The 18847-nt window shown below is 55.6% G+C and overlaps 1 protein-coding gene across 1 annotated transcript; it reads left to right on the plus strand.

Moving 5' to 3' along the window:
- The first annotated feature begins 83 nt into the window (after positions 1-83).
- On the plus strand, positions 84-11062 carry MMAB (metabolism of cobalamin associated B). The gene is made up of 9 exons (XM_037156141.2): positions 84-258; positions 1384-1445; positions 3170-3263; positions 3423-3480; positions 5542-5614; positions 5869-5966; positions 6294-6358; positions 8048-8107; positions 10628-11062. Exons 1-9 carry the CDS (start codon positions 149-151, stop codon positions 10719-10721), a joined length of 714 nt encoding a protein of 237 aa, XP_037012036.2. The 5' UTR covers positions 84-148; the 3' UTR covers positions 10722-11062.
- The last annotated feature ends 7785 nt before the right edge of the window (positions 11063-18847 follow it).

The raw sequence follows: 18847 nt of genomic DNA on the forward strand, positions 1-18847 counted from the left end.
GGGAGTGTTCCACCCTCGGCTGAGTGCCACGGACCAATGGAAAATGATGCTTGAGAGGTGGCGTGTCCGACAGTAGGCGGAGTCACCCCGGGACCCGGACGGAAGCCTGGCGGGATCAACCCCCGGCAGAGGGGCTTGACACTTGGCTATGTGGGCCCTGGGAGGCCGCCTTGGCCTTCTCGGGTGCCTCGGGGCCGGCAGGCTACTTTGTCCCCGTTTCCAGAGCCTTGGTTCCCCGGGCACGGAAGACGGGGACAGGTAAGTGCCTGGCTGGGAGGGTAACTTGAACACCTGGAATTGTGTTCACCATAATTACATCACACCAATGTGGGGTCACAGGGCACCTGCCAGGTGACAGCCTCCGTCCTGACTTCACCGTGGCAGTGTAGGCACCTAGAAGCCAGAGAACAAGATTTCATTGCACAAGAAAAGTCCGATCTAAGCCCAGAGCATATCCCATGTGGGCCAGGAAGGCCCTCTTGCCGGGTTTCACAGTAAGGAGGGCCCTCAATTCCGATTTTCATCTTTCCCCAAAGCAGTTTATACTTACAGACACGGAGATGCACCACGTGATCTAAACATGGCTGTCATCATACACATTGAAACTTGCACCCCATTCAGAACCTGTAGAGTACCGTGAATTAATAATAGAGTCATACATTACTCATAGATCCACTAATTTAACCTTTGAGTAATCTTGTAATGTCATATAATGTTGAACTCGGAATTTCTTCTACTTGAAAATGCCAGTTTTTGAACCTTGTTATGGTAATTCTTTACTCCTGAATATCTTGAAGTTTCATCAAGAGGCCCTGACTTGGTGGAATAGAGGATAAGAGTTTGGGTAGAGTAGAAGCCAGTTTAGGGTCCGAAGTAAGATGGTCTTGGGCATGAGTCCCAGCCCCCCCCCCCCGGGTGACCTAGGAAGATGGATGTCGGCTTGTGAGCTACTGTTAATGGTAAAATGAAGATCATAGGTAGTGCCTACCTTTGGGTTGTGGAAAGACAGGGTAATTTCAGGAGATAATGCCCGTAATGTGTTTAGCACTGTGCAGGGATTGTGGAGAACTAATTGGTAAATTCTTCCAGTGAATATTTACTGAGCTTCTGCTTTGAACAAGGAACTATATCATCTGCTCTGCAGATATGGATGTGGGCAAGATCTGTGTCTTGCCCACACAAAGGCCTTACAACTAAGGGATTGGAGGGGACAGATGTCAACAGGGGAATTAAGCATGGGGTAAACATGGTGTAAACTCCCCCTCACGGGCAGTAAGTGTTGCCTCTGAAGCTACGAGCAACAAGCTGGGACCCACAGAGGGAGGTGCCCCACTGTATAAACCATCCCCACTCACCTCCTCTTGATGCCTGTCTTCTCATTAGGCCACAGCCTTCCTCGAAGACACCCAAGATCCCCAAGATTTACACCAAAACAGGAGATAAAGGTAGGGTGGGGACAGGTTGGAAATGCAGAGACTCAGAAGACTCCATTTTAAAGTTCTTTCAAATCCTTTGCAGCGGTTAAAAAGTATGTGGCAGATCTCAGAACACAACACCAAAATGTAAGGTGATAGGAAAAGAGGCCCCAAATGCACCCAGTGATAAAAGCAAGTTGCAGAACAATCCAAACACTCAGAATTATTGGGAGAGGATTGAGTTGTGGGAGCGGGGGATGGGCAGAAGGGCTTTCATTGTTTACCTACTTTTATGCCATTATTTTCCTCTAACAAGCATACTATCACTTTGATGATATAAGAACTACCAGAACATATTGTTGTATAGAATGTATCAGTATAATACCATTTCCTATACTTAAAGCCATGCAGATCACTAGTATACATTGTTTTTGTGTATACACAGCAGGTTCTCCAATACCGGTGTTTCGTTCAGTGTCATTAATTAGGTTGATGAGATGCAGTGGACCTTAACTCTTGTATAGATTAATTAGCCTATGGTGAAATTGGTTTCGTTATACATCGTTTCCTCAGTGTCAAGAACCTATCCGCTATGTTAAGTGAGAACTTGCTGTGTACTTATGCAGTAAAGGTCTAAGACAAAGCATAGGATGTGCTTAATGCCAATGAACTGTACCCTTAAAATGCTTAAAATGGCAAATTTTATATTATGTATATGTTACCACAATTAAAAAAATATGCATAGGAATGACAAAGAAGGTAGTTAGTGTTGATGCTCTCCAGGGTCCTCGGGGACAATCTGATCAGAAAAAGTGGGTCAGTTAGCTCATTGCAGCCGGGGATGGGGCACACCATGGGAACTTCGGGCAGCTCGGTAACAGGAAGCTGGAAAGGACTTCAGGACGGGGCTCCTGTTCGGTGATTTTGGGGAGAGTGCACGCAGGCTGGGCTTTGCTCTGGGTTGGGTGATGTCAGAAGCAAGGATAATTCTATGACTAGGTGTCTTAATCCTTTCTGTCTAGAAGGGAAAGGGGCAAAAAGGGACCAAGCGGTAACTGACAAAGAAGTGACCGTCACATTAGCCAGGAGAGGGGGATGCTTGGTCCTCTTGGCAGTTCAGACAGGGTTCCTGCTAACACATGATGGCCAGCATCCCGTTTTGGTCTTGATCTGTCGTAATCACAGGGCGACCCATCTGATGGTGTTCTGTTCAACCAGAGAACACCGCAGCCTACCCCTGAGTGCCAGGCAGGCACCTGGCAGCGCCAAAGCCTATCTGATGTTGCCAGTCCAGCTCCTGGCTGTCGGGAGCTGGTTTTGTCTTCCCTGGTGCCTGGGGGAGAAAGGTGGGAAATGTGACCTGGTCAGAGATACAGCGCCCTTTAATTTCATGTAAAATATAATTGTATATGTAACATGCATCTATGTGTCTTATTTCTTTAGCAGGATGGTTAGTACATGACTGTTAAGTTTAAAAGCACATCAAGACAGAAGTGAGGATAATGGTTACCCTTGAGTGGTAACCACCCCTGAAAGGGGGTACAAGTGGACTTCTGGGGTGCTGGTCACGTTCTCCTTCCTGACATGAGTGCCCATCACAGAGGTGTATTCAGTTAGCAGCAGTCCAGCAACTTGGACACTTGTGATCTGAGCACTCTTCTGTATATATGTTATACCGGAAATGGGAAATTTTCCGAAAAGTGCATAGCAGGAAAAATGTCCTGTTTTAAGGCAGCTAAACATGGTTTTCACAGGGTTTTCCAGCACCTTCACTGGAGAAAGGAGGTCCAAAGATGACCAAGTGTTTGAAGCTTTGGGAACTACAGACGAATTAAGTTCAGCTATTGGGTAAGGTGGATGGGTTGGTCCTGAGGTGAATTTGGACTGGGCAGCCCTGGATGTGATTGTCATGTAGCCCTGAGATTGCTGGCTGGTCTCCAAGGAGGCCGACCCTTGACAAGCAAGACAAAGCTGGGGAGGCAAATTCTTCTTCCTTTTTCCTCATAGGTTTGCCATGGAATTAATTGCGGAAAAGGGCCACCCATTTGCTGAAGAGCTCGAGAAAGTGAGTAACATTGTCTCCCCACAAGGTGGGATTTTTTATTATCCCTGAGGCCTGGTGACTGTAACCGGATTTGCCATTGGATTATTGCCTTCTCTTTGTGTCACTGGGACTAGTCGCTCTTCCTTTGAGCCTCAGTTTCTCCATCTGGAAAATGGGGACACAGATGGAGAAACTCCCTCCCGGAGAAGAAAGAGCAATGGAAAGGCTAGTGGTCTCTGCCCCGCAGGGAACACTTGGCCATGTCTGGAGACATGTTTGGTTGTTGCAACTGGAGGCGGATGTTCTGGTGGATAGAGGCCAGGGATGCCACTAGACATCTTACAGTGCACAGGACAGTCCCCACCACAAAGAATGACACAAATGTTGGTAGCACGGAGGTTGAGAAAGGGGAGCCCTGCTCCAGGGGAGCTCATGGTCATTAGCATAACCGTTCTGCTCCTCGGGCACGGGAGGCTCTGATCCACAGAGAGGAATTCAGAAATGGAGACAGGGATGCCCACCCTGGAACACACAGGACGATCCCAGGTTTCAACCACATGCTGACTTGTACCTTTAGAAACTGCTCCTGAGACGGTCAGCCCTCAGCCCGGTCAGTCCTCTGGGCCAGGTTGGAGCAGATGGGGTGGCAGGGGGAGGGAGGAGGCTGCAGAAAGATGGGAGGCCTCGACTGCTGGAACATTCTGTGAACGAGGCATCTCCTGTGTGATGGAGGGGCATTTTCAGCCTCGTTATGGGAACTGTTCATGTCCCCAGTGGTCATTTCTGCCCGCTGTGCACATCTCTGAGCCGGGTTGCCAGAGGGAGAGCTGAGCTGCAATGTGATGAGAGCCCCCCAGGCTTTAGGCTCCTGTCCTTTGAGTCACAGCTCCAACGTCACTGCACCCAATGCCCCCGCCCCCATCCCCTCTGCCTCCAGCTGGGCTGGGCACCTCTTCCGGGTTTCCACAGCCCCCATGCCTCCCCTCGAATGGCAGACGTCACCAGGAGTGTCAAACCGCCTGCTCCCAGCTAGGGCACCTGCGACCCGTTCTCACCTGCAGGGGCTGCCGACCGGACCTGTGGGAGGTGGCCAGCAGACTGGATCCCACTTGATCCTCGCAGGATCCCAGAAAGGGCGACTTGCCCAAGACCCCACAGCCAGAGATCAGTGAAGCCAGGATCCGACCCCCACGCCAGGCCAGCCTCCCCAGCATTCCCTGGGGTAATCACTGCAGTCGCCAGCCCATGGCCAGTACTGTTGCTCCCTGCCCACCAAAACCACCAGTGGCAGGCAGCCCACGATGCACCCAGGGTCTGCTGATCGGCAGCCCAGGAGTGTCCAGTCCACTGCTGGGGGGGTCCTGCTCCTGTCACCCTGTCACAGTGGTCATCTTACCAGAGGTCACAGAGCTCCGCGCCCCACAGCCCACCACCACAGAGCTTGAGTGGACCCTGGCCAGGCACAGTCAGAGGGGCGTATGTGGGTCTCATCAGCACAGGAGCCTGGAGCCCTTTCAGCAGAGCTCAGTGGGCCACCTCTGTTGTACGCAGCCCACCCCGCCCCCCACCACCCCTTGGAGACAGGCCTTGCCCAGCCGTGCCTCCTGCCCCTGAAGCACCCCACACACCTCCATGGACCACGTTCTTGGTGGCCCTGTCCTTCATGACTGAGAAAGCACTGTCGGGCATGGTCTCTTGGCTCAGCTGTAAAAGGTTAGAAAAAGCTGTCACTTTAGAGAAAAGAAAAACAAACGTCACAGGGCCCAGGCTCCTGGGAGACACGAGGGTCAGGGTGAGAAGATCCCGGTTGCCCACCTCTGGGCCCCTGGCGCTCATTGTCTTTGGAACCCAGCATTACCCAGCTGTCCCCGAGGGAGCCAGGTCCCCTGCCAGCAGGGCTGGTGTCCAGACAGTTTGCTAACTAGCCTTTAAATGCCAGTTAATTAAAGGTTCCGACGGGCCCCAGCAGGCCAGCCCCCGCACGCCTTGCTCAGTCAGGTGGCGCCTTTGCACAGGGAACCGCGTGGTCTGTGCTCGGCCCCCAATGTCAGGCCTCATTCACGCCCTCTGTCGCCCCCCCAGATCCAGTGCTCCCTGCAGGACATCGGCTCCGCCCTGGCGACCCCGCGCTCCTCGGCCAGGGAGGCCCACTTAAGTAATTCTGTCTGGACCCCTTGTGTGCGCTCAGAGGGCCCCATGGGGACTGGGGCAGAGGGCAAAAGCTCTCCCGGGTGTCACCTGGGACCCTGGTTAGCCTGGCCCGCAGCCCCTGAGCGGAAAGGAGCCTTCGGAGATCACGGGAGTGGCTTGGGGGGCACCGGGCAGATGCATGAGTGGGGGGTGGGCTCTCTGACCATCTGGCAGGCCACGGGCCTCACGGCGGGCCATGTCCTACTCCTCGACTCCCAGAGCACACCGCGTTTGGGACGGGCCCCATCCTGGAGCTGGAGCAGTGGATCGACAGATACTCCAGCCAGCTGCCCCCTCTCACGGCTTTCATTCTGCCTGTAGGTACAGGGCAGCCTCAGCCCAGGGGAGTGGGGGGAGGTGTGGGCTGCAGGCCAAGTGTCCTGACAGAAACACGTGGGCATTGAATAAGCCCCCCTCTTTAATGCTTTGTAGTGACAGCTCTCTCCCAGGTCCCCTGCAGACCCTCTCTGGTCCCTCCCAGCTCTGTCCACTCTCGGGGAGGTGGCTGGCCCTGGCAGGGCACCCTGCATGCAGATCGCTGTCTGCTGGGACGCAGGGCCACCTCCCTGCCCAAGGAGCTCCCTGTCAGCAGCGGGCACACCCGCCCAGCCCCCTGCTCCAGCCAACACCCCTTCTCCTTTCAGTCGGGGGGCAAGAGCAGCTCTGCGCTGCATTTCTGCCGGGCGGTGTGTCGCCGAGCTGAGAGACGGTAAGGGGCCCGGGGAGCGGGAGCGGGAGGCAGGCCGGTGGGGTGACCTCCATGCTACGCAGACACCCATCAGCAGACCTCCTGGCTCCTTCGCGGTGCCGGGTGGACACAGGCCAGAGCAGGTCCCTGCCCTCAGAGCCCTACATCGTGGAGGGCAGACGAGGATCTGTGAGACGGCCAGGTCACCGCAGAGAAACAAGCAGTTTGGGGGCGGCAGTCCTCATGGGTTTAGTGGGTCATTTATTATAGCACTCACGTGGTATGACATTCCAAAGGGCATTCAGCGACCATTCCCTCCTGCGCCCAGCTGCCCCATTCCTGGGGGGCCACTCTAGGGGGGTGGTCTGAGCTGAGCAGAAGTGGCTGCCGGGCCCACACCGTGGTAGGGGCTGTGCAGGAGGCTGTGGGGCACTGGGCGACCAGCCTGGGCACAGGGAGGGTCCCTCTCAGTCATGCTGTGGGGGCCACGAGCGGAAGGGCTGGTGGGTGAGCCAGAGAGTCCAGGGCAAGGGGACAGCACGGGCAGAGGCAGCAGTCGGCACTGAAAGCACAGAAAGGCGGCCAGGCGTCTGAACCAGAGTGAGGGGCTCAGGGAGGCCAGCGGCTGAGCCGAGGCCGGGCCAGGCGGGGCCTTGTGGTCCCATAGGGGCCTGCCTTTATCCTGGGAGCAACAGGAAGCCACTGGTGGGTTTTATTTAGGCCGAGGGGTGACATGAAGGGACCTTGCTGGGTAGAGAAGGGCCCAGGGGGACCCACATGGCTGTGGGGGGTACGGTGGAAGCTCTGAACAGACCAGCCACCTGCCACCCCAACCCCTGAACTCAGAGCCTGGGAGAGGAGGGACCTTCCAGAGCTACTGGCAGCCTTTTCAGTGAAACTAAAGGTTATTACAAAATCTCGCTGACACGACCCCTAGACCAGCTGCCACTGGGCTTCACAGAGAAATGGAAGCCCTACTGTGAGACAACAGCCAGGGCCATGCCTGACACCTAAGTCATTCTTTCATTGGTTCCTTGTGATGACCCTGGGAGAGGGGTGGAGGCAGCCCCCCTTTACAGGGGCCAGGAAATTGGGGCTCAGAGAGGTGACATGAGGGCCCGGGTCCCCCGAGTGGTTCGTGGCAGGAGTGTGGAGTGGGGCCCAGGTGTGCCTGGCCCAAACCCGAGCTCTGTGCACAGCCCTCCATCACGAAGCTTTCATCCCTCCTGGAAGGCTCTGGGCCCACACCGCTCCGACAGGGGTCCTGGGTAACAAAGAGCTTTGGCTTCATAAGGAGAAAGCGGCCATTCGTACAAAGCCCCACCTCAGCCATGCTCAGAGTAGCAGATAACTGGAGACGACCCAAAGCCCCAGCGTGGGGAAGGGCTGAGCAGAGGGGGGGTTCCCAGTCCACCAGGCAGGAGGCGTGCACGTGGGACACCACCAGGTGAAAAGCCCCCTGGGCAGGGGACACAAACCTCAGTTTGGGGACAGGTCTCCTGGGAAGGGTTACGCAGCAGACTTAACGTGCTCGGAGGGCCTTCGCGGTCACCGGGGCTCAGCAGGCAGCAATGCACCGTCCAGAACATCCACACAGACTGGCAAGGACAGCAGGCCAACTGTAGTGGCTGCGACAGGCTGGCTTGGGACGCAGCCCTGGGTCCTGCAGTGTACTGACCCCTCGTGACGCTGTGTGTCCTCACTTTCCAGGGTGGTGCCTCTCGTCCGGATGGGTGACACGGATGCAAACGTGGCCAAGTTCTTAAACAGGTACTTGGATGGAGTTCCGAGCTGTGAAAAGCAGGACACACTATGGGAAGTGACAGCGATGGGATGGAGTTCCTGCCATTTCATTCCATTGCATTTCATCCGTTTCCTTCCCCTGAGGACCCTCTCACAGCCAGTCCCCTCCCCACAAGGCCCCCCGGGCAGTGTGAGCTGAGAGGAGACAGCCAGGCACAGCGAGCCCAGAAGCACCCAGGCTCAGGGCCCCGGCACAGGGCCCGGTGCACCGGCTGGCCCAGGGAGGGCCCCTGTAGGCCCGCACTTGGCCTCCACAGCCAGGGCTGCAGCTGGCCCAAGGCCTGCCCCACTGGGTTCCACTCCCGCCTGGGCTCCCGCAGTGTTAGCATGAGCAAGGGCAGTGCCCAGGGTCAGGACAAGAGCTGGGGACCCCTGGGAGCTGGCCTAGGTGTCCAGTAAGTGGCCTCACAGCCAGGATCTGGCCCCTTAATTGTGGTCACTCCTCCCACAGGGACATGGCCTGGGCTTTGATGGGTCCGGACCCACTCCTTTCCTCTTGTGAGGGGGTGGGCCTCAGCAGGGTGAGGCAGGTGGCATTCCTGGTCACAGCAGCAACTGTGGGGGAGCCCGTGTCACTGGAAAGGGACCTGGACCAAGGCAGGTCTGCCCAGCAGCGTCTGGAATGTGTGGGCTCTTGGCTTCATGCAGGAAAGATTTTCCGGGTGATGTTGAGGGTGGATTTATTAAAGTTGGGGTCAGTGAAACAAAGAAAAGGCTTAAGACAGAGGAGGCAAGATCACAGCAAGGGGAACGAGGCCAGGCGGAGCCACGTGGACTTGGGAAAGGACAGCACAAGTGACAGAGGTGAGCCCCGCTGGGCGGCGTGGACTCAGGATGCGAGTTACGGAGGCAAAGGAGAGCCCCTGGAGACAAGTGCCGGGGGTGAGCCCGGGAGGAGCTGCCGCTGCTCCCCTGGTTGCAGGTACTGGGGGGCCCCTTACAGCTTAGGAGAAGGAAAGCAAAAGTACACACCTGAGGGAAGGGGGCTGGCAGCCTTTGTCCTAAGGGATTTTACCCGTTTTCTAAAAGCAGGTGTTTTAGGGGAGGTGCCAGGGCAGGGTCTCAACAGAGTCTCCAGCAGCTTTCCAGGTGTGTCCTTCCGTGTGCAGATGTGTCCAGATGGTTGCGTCACGTCTGGGAGTTTCACGTCGCTCTCTGGTCCGCTTTGCTTCTGTCTTGGACTTGTCTGGTTCTGACGGCTTTTTTGTTACTCGTTCCCCTGGCTTCATCCGTTCTGGGGTTTGGCCAGCGCTCATGGCACCTACCAGCCCTCTACTATCTGTCTCCGTGACGAGGGCGGTTTAGGCTACTCTCTGGCTGGGGAGGAGAGGGGTAAACCATCTGCTCCTAAGTGTCCTTGGTTCCGAAGATAAGATCCTGCCATTCATTAGCAGGTTGTTAATTGTGTAGCCTTGTATATTTATTTACTTCTTTTCCTGGTCTGGCTGAATTATTTGTTTCAGTTTTCCTCATTCCACTGGCCAAGGAATCTTCCTAGCTTCTTACTTTCGTGCCTCCCCCTGACAGCCCTGTAGTGTTTTGAGGGCTGAGTCCGTCCATTCCCTCAGCAAGAAACAAACACAGCGGGGCTGCCGGGGTGGGGAGGGGAGGTTCTTGCAGGGCCTGGCGTGGAGCCGGCCTCGGGGGGTAGGAGTGGGGCAGGGAGAGGCAGGGAGAGATGGAGAAGGCGCTGCCCACTCTGCATGAAAACAAGAAGTGCAGGAGGCTCAGAGGTGGGCAGCTTCTGAACTCACTGCCAGCGCTCTAAAGGGGTCTCCTCTTGTGGTTTTCTCCACCCCAACTTTTGCGCTGAGGCCCCATCCCTGGGGGTTCAAAGAAAGAAGGGGGAGAGGGACTAGGGTCCAGCCACTAGAGCGCTCTGGGCCAGTGCTTCTCGGCCGGGACACCTGGCAGTGTCTGGGGTCCTGTTTAGTTGGGACGGCCGGGTGGAGGCCAAGGACGCTGCCCAGTGTCCCACAGCGCACAGGACAGCCCCCTCTCCCCAGCACAGAGTAATTTGGGAAGTCCGTAGTGCCGAGGTTGAGAACCCTGGTCTAGACGCAGCGCCAGCGTCCCCTGGCATGGGTTCCACCGGCAGAGTCCCAGGCCTGGCCCGGCTGCCCCGAGGCGGAGTCTGCAGGTCACCAGCACCCCTAGGGACCTGTGCACACACTCCAGTTCGGGAGGCACAGGTCCTGGTCACTGGAAAGTGCAGAAAGCAGCCCAGGGAGTGGTCCAAAGTCACCAGCCCTATGAGGTTGGGCGGGGGCAGTGGCCTTGTCCTGTGGGAGCCCCCAGCCCTGGCGCCAGAGCCGGGTGCCCGGTGCTTACAGAAGCTGTCCCCAAGTGCCATCCATCAAGTCCAAGCCGGCCGCTGCTCCTGGGGCCGTGATTTATACTTCCTCCTTGAAGGCTAATAGGGGAAGGACCCAGTTAGCATTGATTGCTGCTTTCAGATCATTCGCCTGCTTCTCTCTGCCCCTCCAGGCTCAGCGACTATCTCTTCACCTTAGCCAGATACGCAGCCATGAAGGAGGGGAACCGAGAAAAAATATACAAGAAAAACGACCCATCAAACTGAATCTGAGGCACTCGGAAATCATGGAAAGAGGGAGCCTGTATAAACCCTTCGGTGGTGACTCTCGGGAAAAGAAGAGTTTGCCCTTCGTGTTCTGGCTCTGGAAGATCTCTCCCAGAGGGGCTGGGAGCTAGGCTTCTGTCCAAGCTCAGCTGCCTTTCAGACCCCCTGCCACTGCCCTCCGGGAGCTGTGGCTGCTGGCCAATCTGCACCCCCAAGCCCCGGCTCTCCTTGGTCTTAGAGGGAGTAGGACTGAATTCTGTATTGCAGGGAAGAGAGGTAAAGTGGTCACTGTAACGAGAAGGAGCTGCCCAGAAAAAAGAATAAAAGTGGGGCAGGTTTGTACGTGTGTGTGTGTGTGTGTGTGTGTGTGTGTGGGGGGGGGGCCCTTCCACTGCCAACTCAGCTTGTCGGAGGATTTGGAGCGGGACCCGAGGCCCTTGGAAATGTAATTGTGACTTACCTGTGCCAAAGGGTCTTTAAATGTCACATTTATAAAGAGGAAGGCAGACAGGATTGGGGAGTTGAGTGACCTCTGAGCCACCTGTCACTGCCTAAATGTGGGGGGGACAGCTGCAGATCGACAGGTGCGGCCTTGCAAACACTCTGCATGGGCCGAAGCGCGCAGTGGGGGTGCAGCCTGGAGACCCCTCTCAAAGGGGTGCCTTCCTCCACCCGGGAAGGAAGGCCCCGGACAGAGAAGCACCACTGCCCAAATGAGGGCGTGTCCTGCCCAGGCAGATGGGGGCAAGAGGCGGAGGTGGGACATCGTCAGCTTGAGACGCTGAGATCTTGAGTTTGCAGCGAGGCCGACACAGATGAGCCTTCCTTCCCTGATGCTGCACTTGGCTGGTTTACGCCTGAGTTCCGTGCCACGGCTGTATTTTATCTTGCTTGTCACCACTGCTTCCTCCTGCTAGGACACGTTGCTGCCAGTGCCAGCTGTGTCCTTGGGAAAGGGGATATTTATGAAGCGCAAGGAGACGGCCCTGAGACCCTGAAGGTCCCACGCTGCTAACTGTAGGAAATGACTTCAGAAGGGCTCACTGTCTGCCCAAGTGCCCGGTGAGCTCCAGGCAGCCGACCTGTACTTACCGACTGCCCGGTTAGCGTGGGGCAGCAGCCAGGCAGCAGCGGGGCTGGTCACTCCGCAGTCCTTTGGGCTGGCATATCAGCCGGTGCTGAAACCATCAGTCATGTGCATGTTTTTGCTCTCACTGGCTTTCCTTCTCACCGCCTCACCTGCTAATTTTGCTGGAGGGACGGGCACACACCGTCCCTTCTGGGTCCTTTTGTTACCAGCTGGCTGCCGTGGCCGGTGAGTGAAAGCGAAAGCCGTCCAGGACGCAGCCCCGTCTGGCTGCTCCCCCGCCCGTGGTGAGCGCCAGGTCTGGAGCTCGGCAGGGGCGCAGTGTCTGAGAGCAGAACTGAGAACGGGGAAAGCAGGGACATTTCCGGGGAGGCCCACAGGGTGGACTGCCCCACCGTGCGGGCACTCAGGCCGCCCCGTGGAGGACTCTGTCCCCAGAGCTTGCCCCAAACGGCTCCTTGCTCTCAGCCCTGCCCACTCCTCTGAATCTTCCGGGAAGGAGCTGGACGAATATAGTGAAACAACTGTCCCACACCGAGTTCCAAGCCATCGTGAAACACACCCCACAGAGGACAAGAGAAGCTCTCTGGCTGAACACAGAGTCCTAAAGTGACCTCTGACACAAGGCGGTTTGCCTGTCCCCAAATCCCATCCCCACCAGCCCTTACTGGGAGGGACAGTCACAGGCTCGACGTTAACCCCGGTTCCCGGGACGCCCTCTGCACCTGCCCTCCACCAGCAAACGTCCCCCCAGAGACAGCCCAGGCGCAGGGCAGACATGGCATCCCCGGAGGGGTGCCTTGTGCCCCAACCTGGGGAAAACAGGAACCCTACCCTGGGGGCCCGGACCATGGGGTGGCTTGAACCTTTACTCACCCACAGTGCCTTACGAAGCCGTGTCAGAGCCTGAGGCGAAAGGGAAACGTGCACCCCTCGCACACTTACCAAGATGCCCTCCCAGGTCTTGAACCCAGGTCGGGAGAGTTAACGAGAGCTCTGCAGTGAAAACACGTGGCTCTCCAGAAAGCCCATGTGGCCCAGGCAGTTTGCACGCCACTGTCAACCCTCATGAATGAGCGTCCCTGCTGCCTAGGAAAGCAAGGTTGGGAGAGGAATGCAGGCTTTTATTTAAAACGGGTACCTTGTTGATCATATTTTTTTGCATACATTTTTTTAAATACTGCATGAAAATATTACTTAATCTTGCCTACTGGGGTTTGGGGCACTCCCGTACATTTTGCCCCCAAGAAAGTGCCTCCCAGCCTCACCCTGGCTCAGGCCCAGGTCCCGGGAACACGTTTGGTACCATCCTCAGAGGTGAGCGGGTGGTCGGGCATCCCATCAGAGAGAAGACCCCACCAGCATCGGGCCAGGCCCCAGCCTCACTGCAACCATGGAGGGGCCCCCGTCTACCTACTCTTGCTTTTCAGGTGAAGAGACTGAAGCTCAGGGGAGAGGAGCCCCCTTGTCTCAGGGAGTTGGCACCAAGATGTGGGCCCAGGCCGTGGCCTTGGGACCCCTGGCCCAGTGCTCCTGGCCTCCCCCTTCCGCCCCGTGACAGTCACTTTAATCATGGGCTGCCGAGAACAATGTCAGGCACTAATAGATTCTGCTGTCTCATTTCTCAACCTAGTTTCCCTTAACTGATATTTTTCATGGCTATTGTTAATGCGCATTTATCACTGAGTAATTTTCACGGCCTGAACTTGTAACATCCCAATGACAAACGTCTCCCGTCCCAAATCCCCGACCAGGTGCAATGTCACCCTCGCCGCCTCCCTGACACCTCCTTCCGACAGCCCATCCAGTTTTATGATCGCCCTGTCCCAGTTATCACTACCGAACCTTTAAGCATCCAGACGCATTTCAAGTTTAATTGAATAAGATTCTTCGTATAATAAATTCTGCGTGAACGCTACATATGTCAGTGCCTGGGAGGATTTGTGGCTGACCTCCCCCTTCAGACCGGGCCCGGGAACCTCGCTGGCAAGACAGGACCCAGGCTGGTCCAGTCTTCCATACCGAGGGAACCAAATTCACCTTTGCAGCCCAGCTGGGGTGCAGCTTCCACTTGCCTTGGCCTGTTGCTTGTCTTCTCCAGGAGCATCTCAGGGAAGACAGTGGTTGGGCCCAAGCAGAGGCAGGGAACGGGTGGGCTGGGGACACCCGGGAACTTGGGGGAGGTCGGTCCCATGGTTCTCCCACTCCACAGACTCCGAAACTTCTGATGAAGGCTACGCCCTTCCTGGGGGGATGCGCACACATGTCCACAGTTCACACACAAAATGAGGAAGTCCGTGGAAGCCCCAGGTAAGAATCCGTGTTCTAGAATAACCAGGGCAGCCCCTCTTCAGGAGCGAATCAGACTCACAAGGCTGCCTGCTCGGCCTTGAAGTGTGAGGAGCATTTGGGGCTGGCAGGGGAGGCTGTGGGTGCCCTTTGGTGCTTGTAAGATTGTGCAGAACAGTGAGCAATGGCCTCGGGCAGTTCAAGCCCAGCTCTGCCCCTCCCGAGCTTTGGTCTCTGGCCAAGTCATCCCATCCTTCTCAGACTTGCTTCCTCACCTGTGAAGTGGGAATGGTAACACAGTTGTCCCCTTTTATCCACAGAAGACATGTTCCAAGCCCCCAGGGGGTGCCTGAAACCGTGGGCGTGCCGAGCCCTGTGTGTGCCTGGTTTTTCCAGTGCACGTGTGTCTGTGATAAAGGTTAATTTAAAAAAGCTAGGCACAGTATGAGGCCCTGGCTGGTGTAGCTCAGTGGATTGAGCTCGGGCCTGCGAACCAGACAATCGCAGGTTCGATTCCCAGTCAGGGCACATGCCTGGGTTGCAGGCTGGTTCCCTGCAGGCCAGTTCCCAGCAGGGGACGCACGAAAGGCAACCATACATTGATGTTTCTCTCCCTCTCTCCTTTCCTTCCCCTCTAAAGATAAATAAATAAATTAAAAAAAAAAAAGCTAGGCACAGTATGAGATTAACAATAACCAGTAAGAGGTATAATAGCATCCTATGATAAAAGGGACGTGAACACAGTCCCTCTCTGATCACGGAGATGCCCACTGAGTGACCGCTGGGTGGCGAGTGTCTGCAGCGTGGGTGCCCCTCCGGGTGGGACAGAGCGAGACGGCACGCGACTTCGTCACGCCCCCAGAATGACGCGCAGTTTGAAATTTACGAATTGGATCTGGAATATTCCGTTCAATATGTCTGGATCGTGGTTGACCACGGGTGACTGAGACCATGGGAAACAAAACCATGGTGGGGCGACTGCCGTAATGCTACCCAGTCGGGACATGTGGAGCTCAGTGAGGCCACCTAAAGGACAGCACACGGGAACAGCCGTTATTATAGTTATTATCACTATCATTAGAATTCAAGCTCTGGCCCTGCCCCTTCTTTGCTGAGTCACCTTGAGGAAATGGTTTAACCACGCTGAGCCTCAGTCCTCACCTTCTACAACTGGTCGTGCTACCAGCTTCCGAGGGTTCAGGCCATAAGCCCAGGGGCCTGGCACATGGTAGCAGCTGCAAAAAAATGCAGCTCTTGTTGAATCGCATTTTATCCTTTTCAAAGCACTTTGAATGGCTCAGGCCCAGAAGTCTGGAGGCCTGTGAGCGGTGCCTCCGGTTTGTCCGGACTTGCTGAGGGTGGGGAGGCAAGTGGCCTCCAGGGGGCCCGGTCCCGGTCAGACAGGGGACACGGCTCTAGGAACTCCGTGCCAAGGTGAAAGGGAGAGGCGACGGTCACCGAGTTTGAGTGCTGGCAGGGATCTCAGAGACATCGCCCCACTTTACAGATGAGGGTACTGAGGCCGAGAGGGGAGGAGGTGGGAAGTAAGTATCGGTAACGCCCACAGTTTGACCACTGGCTGTGTCCGGGCACCTTGGATGCCTTCCATGCAGGGGCAGCTCATTTCACTCTGCCAACGGCCTGTGAAGGTGGTGTTATCATCATCATCCCCAGCTTACAGATGCGGGAACTGAGCCCCAGAGAGGAGAACCAACTTGCTCAAGGTCATGGGTCTCCAGGAGGTGGAGCAAGGCCTTAAATCCAGGCCCTGTGCCTCCAACTCCATGACTGGCGTTTACTGGACACTAAGCTACTACATGCTTCACTGTTACCACAATGCCGGGTTTCTATGTTTTCTTTGTTTACAGAACCCTATGAGGTACGCACAGGTATTCTCCCCATTGCACAGGTGAGGAAACTGAGGTTCTGAGGGGTGAAGTCACATGCTCAGAATCCCAGGGTCCACTGGGATGATGATGATGGTTATGATGATGTAATAACCTGCTGACATCGAATGAACTCTTCGGAGGTGCGGAGCTTTCCAAACTGCGTCACCATGGCAACACGGGGGTTGCCCCGTCGGATGGATGTTACAGTCTGTTTCAGATACAGATCCTGAGGCACAGGGAGGCGGCACCTTGGCCAAACACAGTGAGAAAGAGAACAGACTTGGATTTGAACTTGAGTCTGTCTACCTCCAGCACTTACCTCTTCACAGTGATGCAGACTCTTCAACGTCACCCTGTGGCCAACAGCAGAACTTGGACAAGGACGCTGGTCTTCTGAGTCCCACGGGGGTGGCCATCTTGGGACAGTGGTGATGAAGATGTAATTCACAAGTAGGCGAGACGAGGGTACCATGAACCCAGTAGGGCCCTCCTGACCCCACCACAAGCTACCTCTCTGAGAAGGGGGTGGGAAGCAGGTGTCAGTTTGGGGGACACAGGAGCAGAGGCAGCCAGGAGAACTGCTTAAATAAATAACAGGAAGGCATCCAGGACCTGGGTGGGGGACCGGGGGACCTCTCCCCCCACATCGGAGGCTCCCAAGCCGAAGGATTCAGCTCGCACCCCTCCCCAACGAGCAGGCGCCGTTATTTACGATCACCTTGGAAGGGTCGAACAGACATATGTTGCTAAGGGTCGTTTATTCTTGTTTATAAAATTTATGGCTTCACCCCGATTACACACTGTCAACACGGGAAGGACTGGCCCCAAAGTCTCTTGCCGCATGACTGCCTCAGACGTGCGTACATCTGTTAACTCCGTAGGAGCTGTAGAGGGAAATAAGGCTGATGATAACTCAAAAGCTCGCTGTCCCGTCAGAGGTGTGGCCGGCAGGCCCCGAGAAAAGACATCCAGGGGCCTGCCTGGGAACCGAGGTCGGGGTCTGCCAGTGGCCTCACCAGGCGGCACCGGGATCCTGCCCCCGCCTGGCATGGACTCTTGTCAGGGGACTCCGGGGTGGGGGCTGGGAGAGGAGGAACTTGATTCCGATGCCCCCAGGGGTCCTGCACAGGACCCAGCAGCTGGAGAGTGTTCCAAGCCTGTGGCTCTCCCCCTGCAGACTTCAGCAGGGAGAGAAACGCTGACTCGTGACTGCTGGGTGGGGGAGGGGGTGGAGGTAGGTACGACCTTCCAGGAGGGCAGTCTGGCAACGCAGACCTGAGTCCTAGAAATGTGCGTCCTTACGGCCCAGCATTTCCACGGCTGAGAAATTCCCCAAAGGAAACAGATATATTGATGGAGCTGTTAAGATTTTTTTCAGTGCAGTGCTGTTCATTGACAATTTGCAAACAATTGTTTAACAATAAAGAGCTGGTTATTAAGTAAATATTTGACAATAAGGGACTATAAGAAATATCATAAAGCTCCAGAAAATGATAGTGCCTGTAGATTACTATGGAAAATTACTCACAATCTATGAAGTAAAAAAAAAAGGAACACCAAGTTCGCTCTGACTGGTGTGGCTCCGTGGAATGGTGTCGACCTGCAAACGGAGAGCTCACGGGTGGGATTCCTGGTTGGGGCACGTGCCTGGGTTGCGGGCCTGGATCCCCCATTGGAGGTGTGGGGGGAGCAACCAATTGATGTTTCTCTTGCATGTTGATGTTTCTCTCCCTCTTTTTCTCCCTCCTTTCCCCTCTAAAAATAAAGAAAATCTTAAAAAAAAAAAGAAAAGAAAAACCAAGTTATAAAATGGCGTGGGGGAGGACTGAATGTAGGCGTTGGGGTGGGAAGGGCAGAGGACAGTAATGGGGGGAAAACAGGGACAACTGTAATTGAACAATAAAAAGTTCCAAAAAGTAACACAAAACGGTACATAATGGATCCGACCCCTGTAAGAGGTATATGTGAGTGTATGTGCCAACGCATGGAGCCGTTCCACATGTTAACAATACTTATCTCTAAGTCACGGGGTTAGGGGTGTTTTAATTCCCACTTTTTGTTTATATTTTCCGTTTTTGGGGAAAACAATAAGTTTGGGTTGGATTTGTCAAAGGCTTATTGTGTCATAAACATCAGTCAAATTTGGGGAAGGACCTGACCAGCTCTTTCCCTGTCTGCAATAAATCGTCTGTGTCCCTTGGGATGTGTGTGGCCAAGAGGAGGGTGCCCTCCTGCAGCCAAAGCCACCGCCCCCCCCCCCCAATGTCTAGAAGCCCATAGAGAGGCTGGTGCTGGTTCTGCTGGAGACCGCCGGCTGTTGCGAGTGCTGGTCCTGGGCAGCCTGAACGTGGACGCTTGGCTTCCAGCACCCCAGCCCTTCTCGGCATCCAAGGACGCTGGCGCTCTCCAGTCCTGCCTCAGGCCTGGTCCGCCGGTGCTCAGTATCTGCTAGTAAATTCCTTTCCTGTCCCCGTGAGGCAGGGCTGGCTTTGGCTGCTTACGGCTCAACAATGGTGGTTGGAGCTGGGTAGTTTCCAACCTTCCAGTGTCACTTGGAGGTTGGACGCTGGGGACAAGCCACCCAGCTTGTTCACCTGGGGCCACTGTTAGAGCAAACCAAGAGGGATGACCAAGGAACTCTGGCCACCACTGTGGAAGCAGTGGCAAGTTCACTGTCACCGTTGCCTTCATAAAGAAGATGCTGCAGTCCCGAATGGCTCTTGTTCCCAGTGCATGAAGGAGCAGCTCCTCAAGCAGGCACTGATCTCATCCCATCTGGGTCCCTCGGTGGTGGGAGAGGGAGCGGCTGCTGCTTGTTAGGACAGCTGTGGAAGTGGTGGAGGTCCCGAAACTCCTGCGGC

This window comes from Artibeus jamaicensis, unplaced genomic scaffold (assembly GCF_021234435.1).
Source record: "Artibeus jamaicensis isolate MK-2021 breed Jamaican fruit bat unplaced genomic scaffold, CSHL_Jam_final contig_525, whole genome shotgun sequence".
NCBI lineage: Eukaryota > Metazoa > Chordata > Mammalia > Chiroptera > Phyllostomidae > Artibeus > Artibeus jamaicensis.

Coding starts and splice junctions, on each gene's coding strand:
- MMAB (XM_037156141.2), top strand. CDS start 149: ATGTGGGCCCTGGGAGGCCGCCTTGGCCTTCTCGGGTGCCTCGGGGCC. Junction 1,446..3,169: donor CACCAAAACAGGAGATAAAG/GTAGGGTGGGGA, acceptor TGGTTTTCACAG/GGTTTTCCAGCACCTTCACT. Junction 8,108..10,627: donor GTGGCCAAGTTCTTAAACAG/GTACTTGGATGG, acceptor CTGCCCCTCCAG/GCTCAGCGACTATCTCTTCA.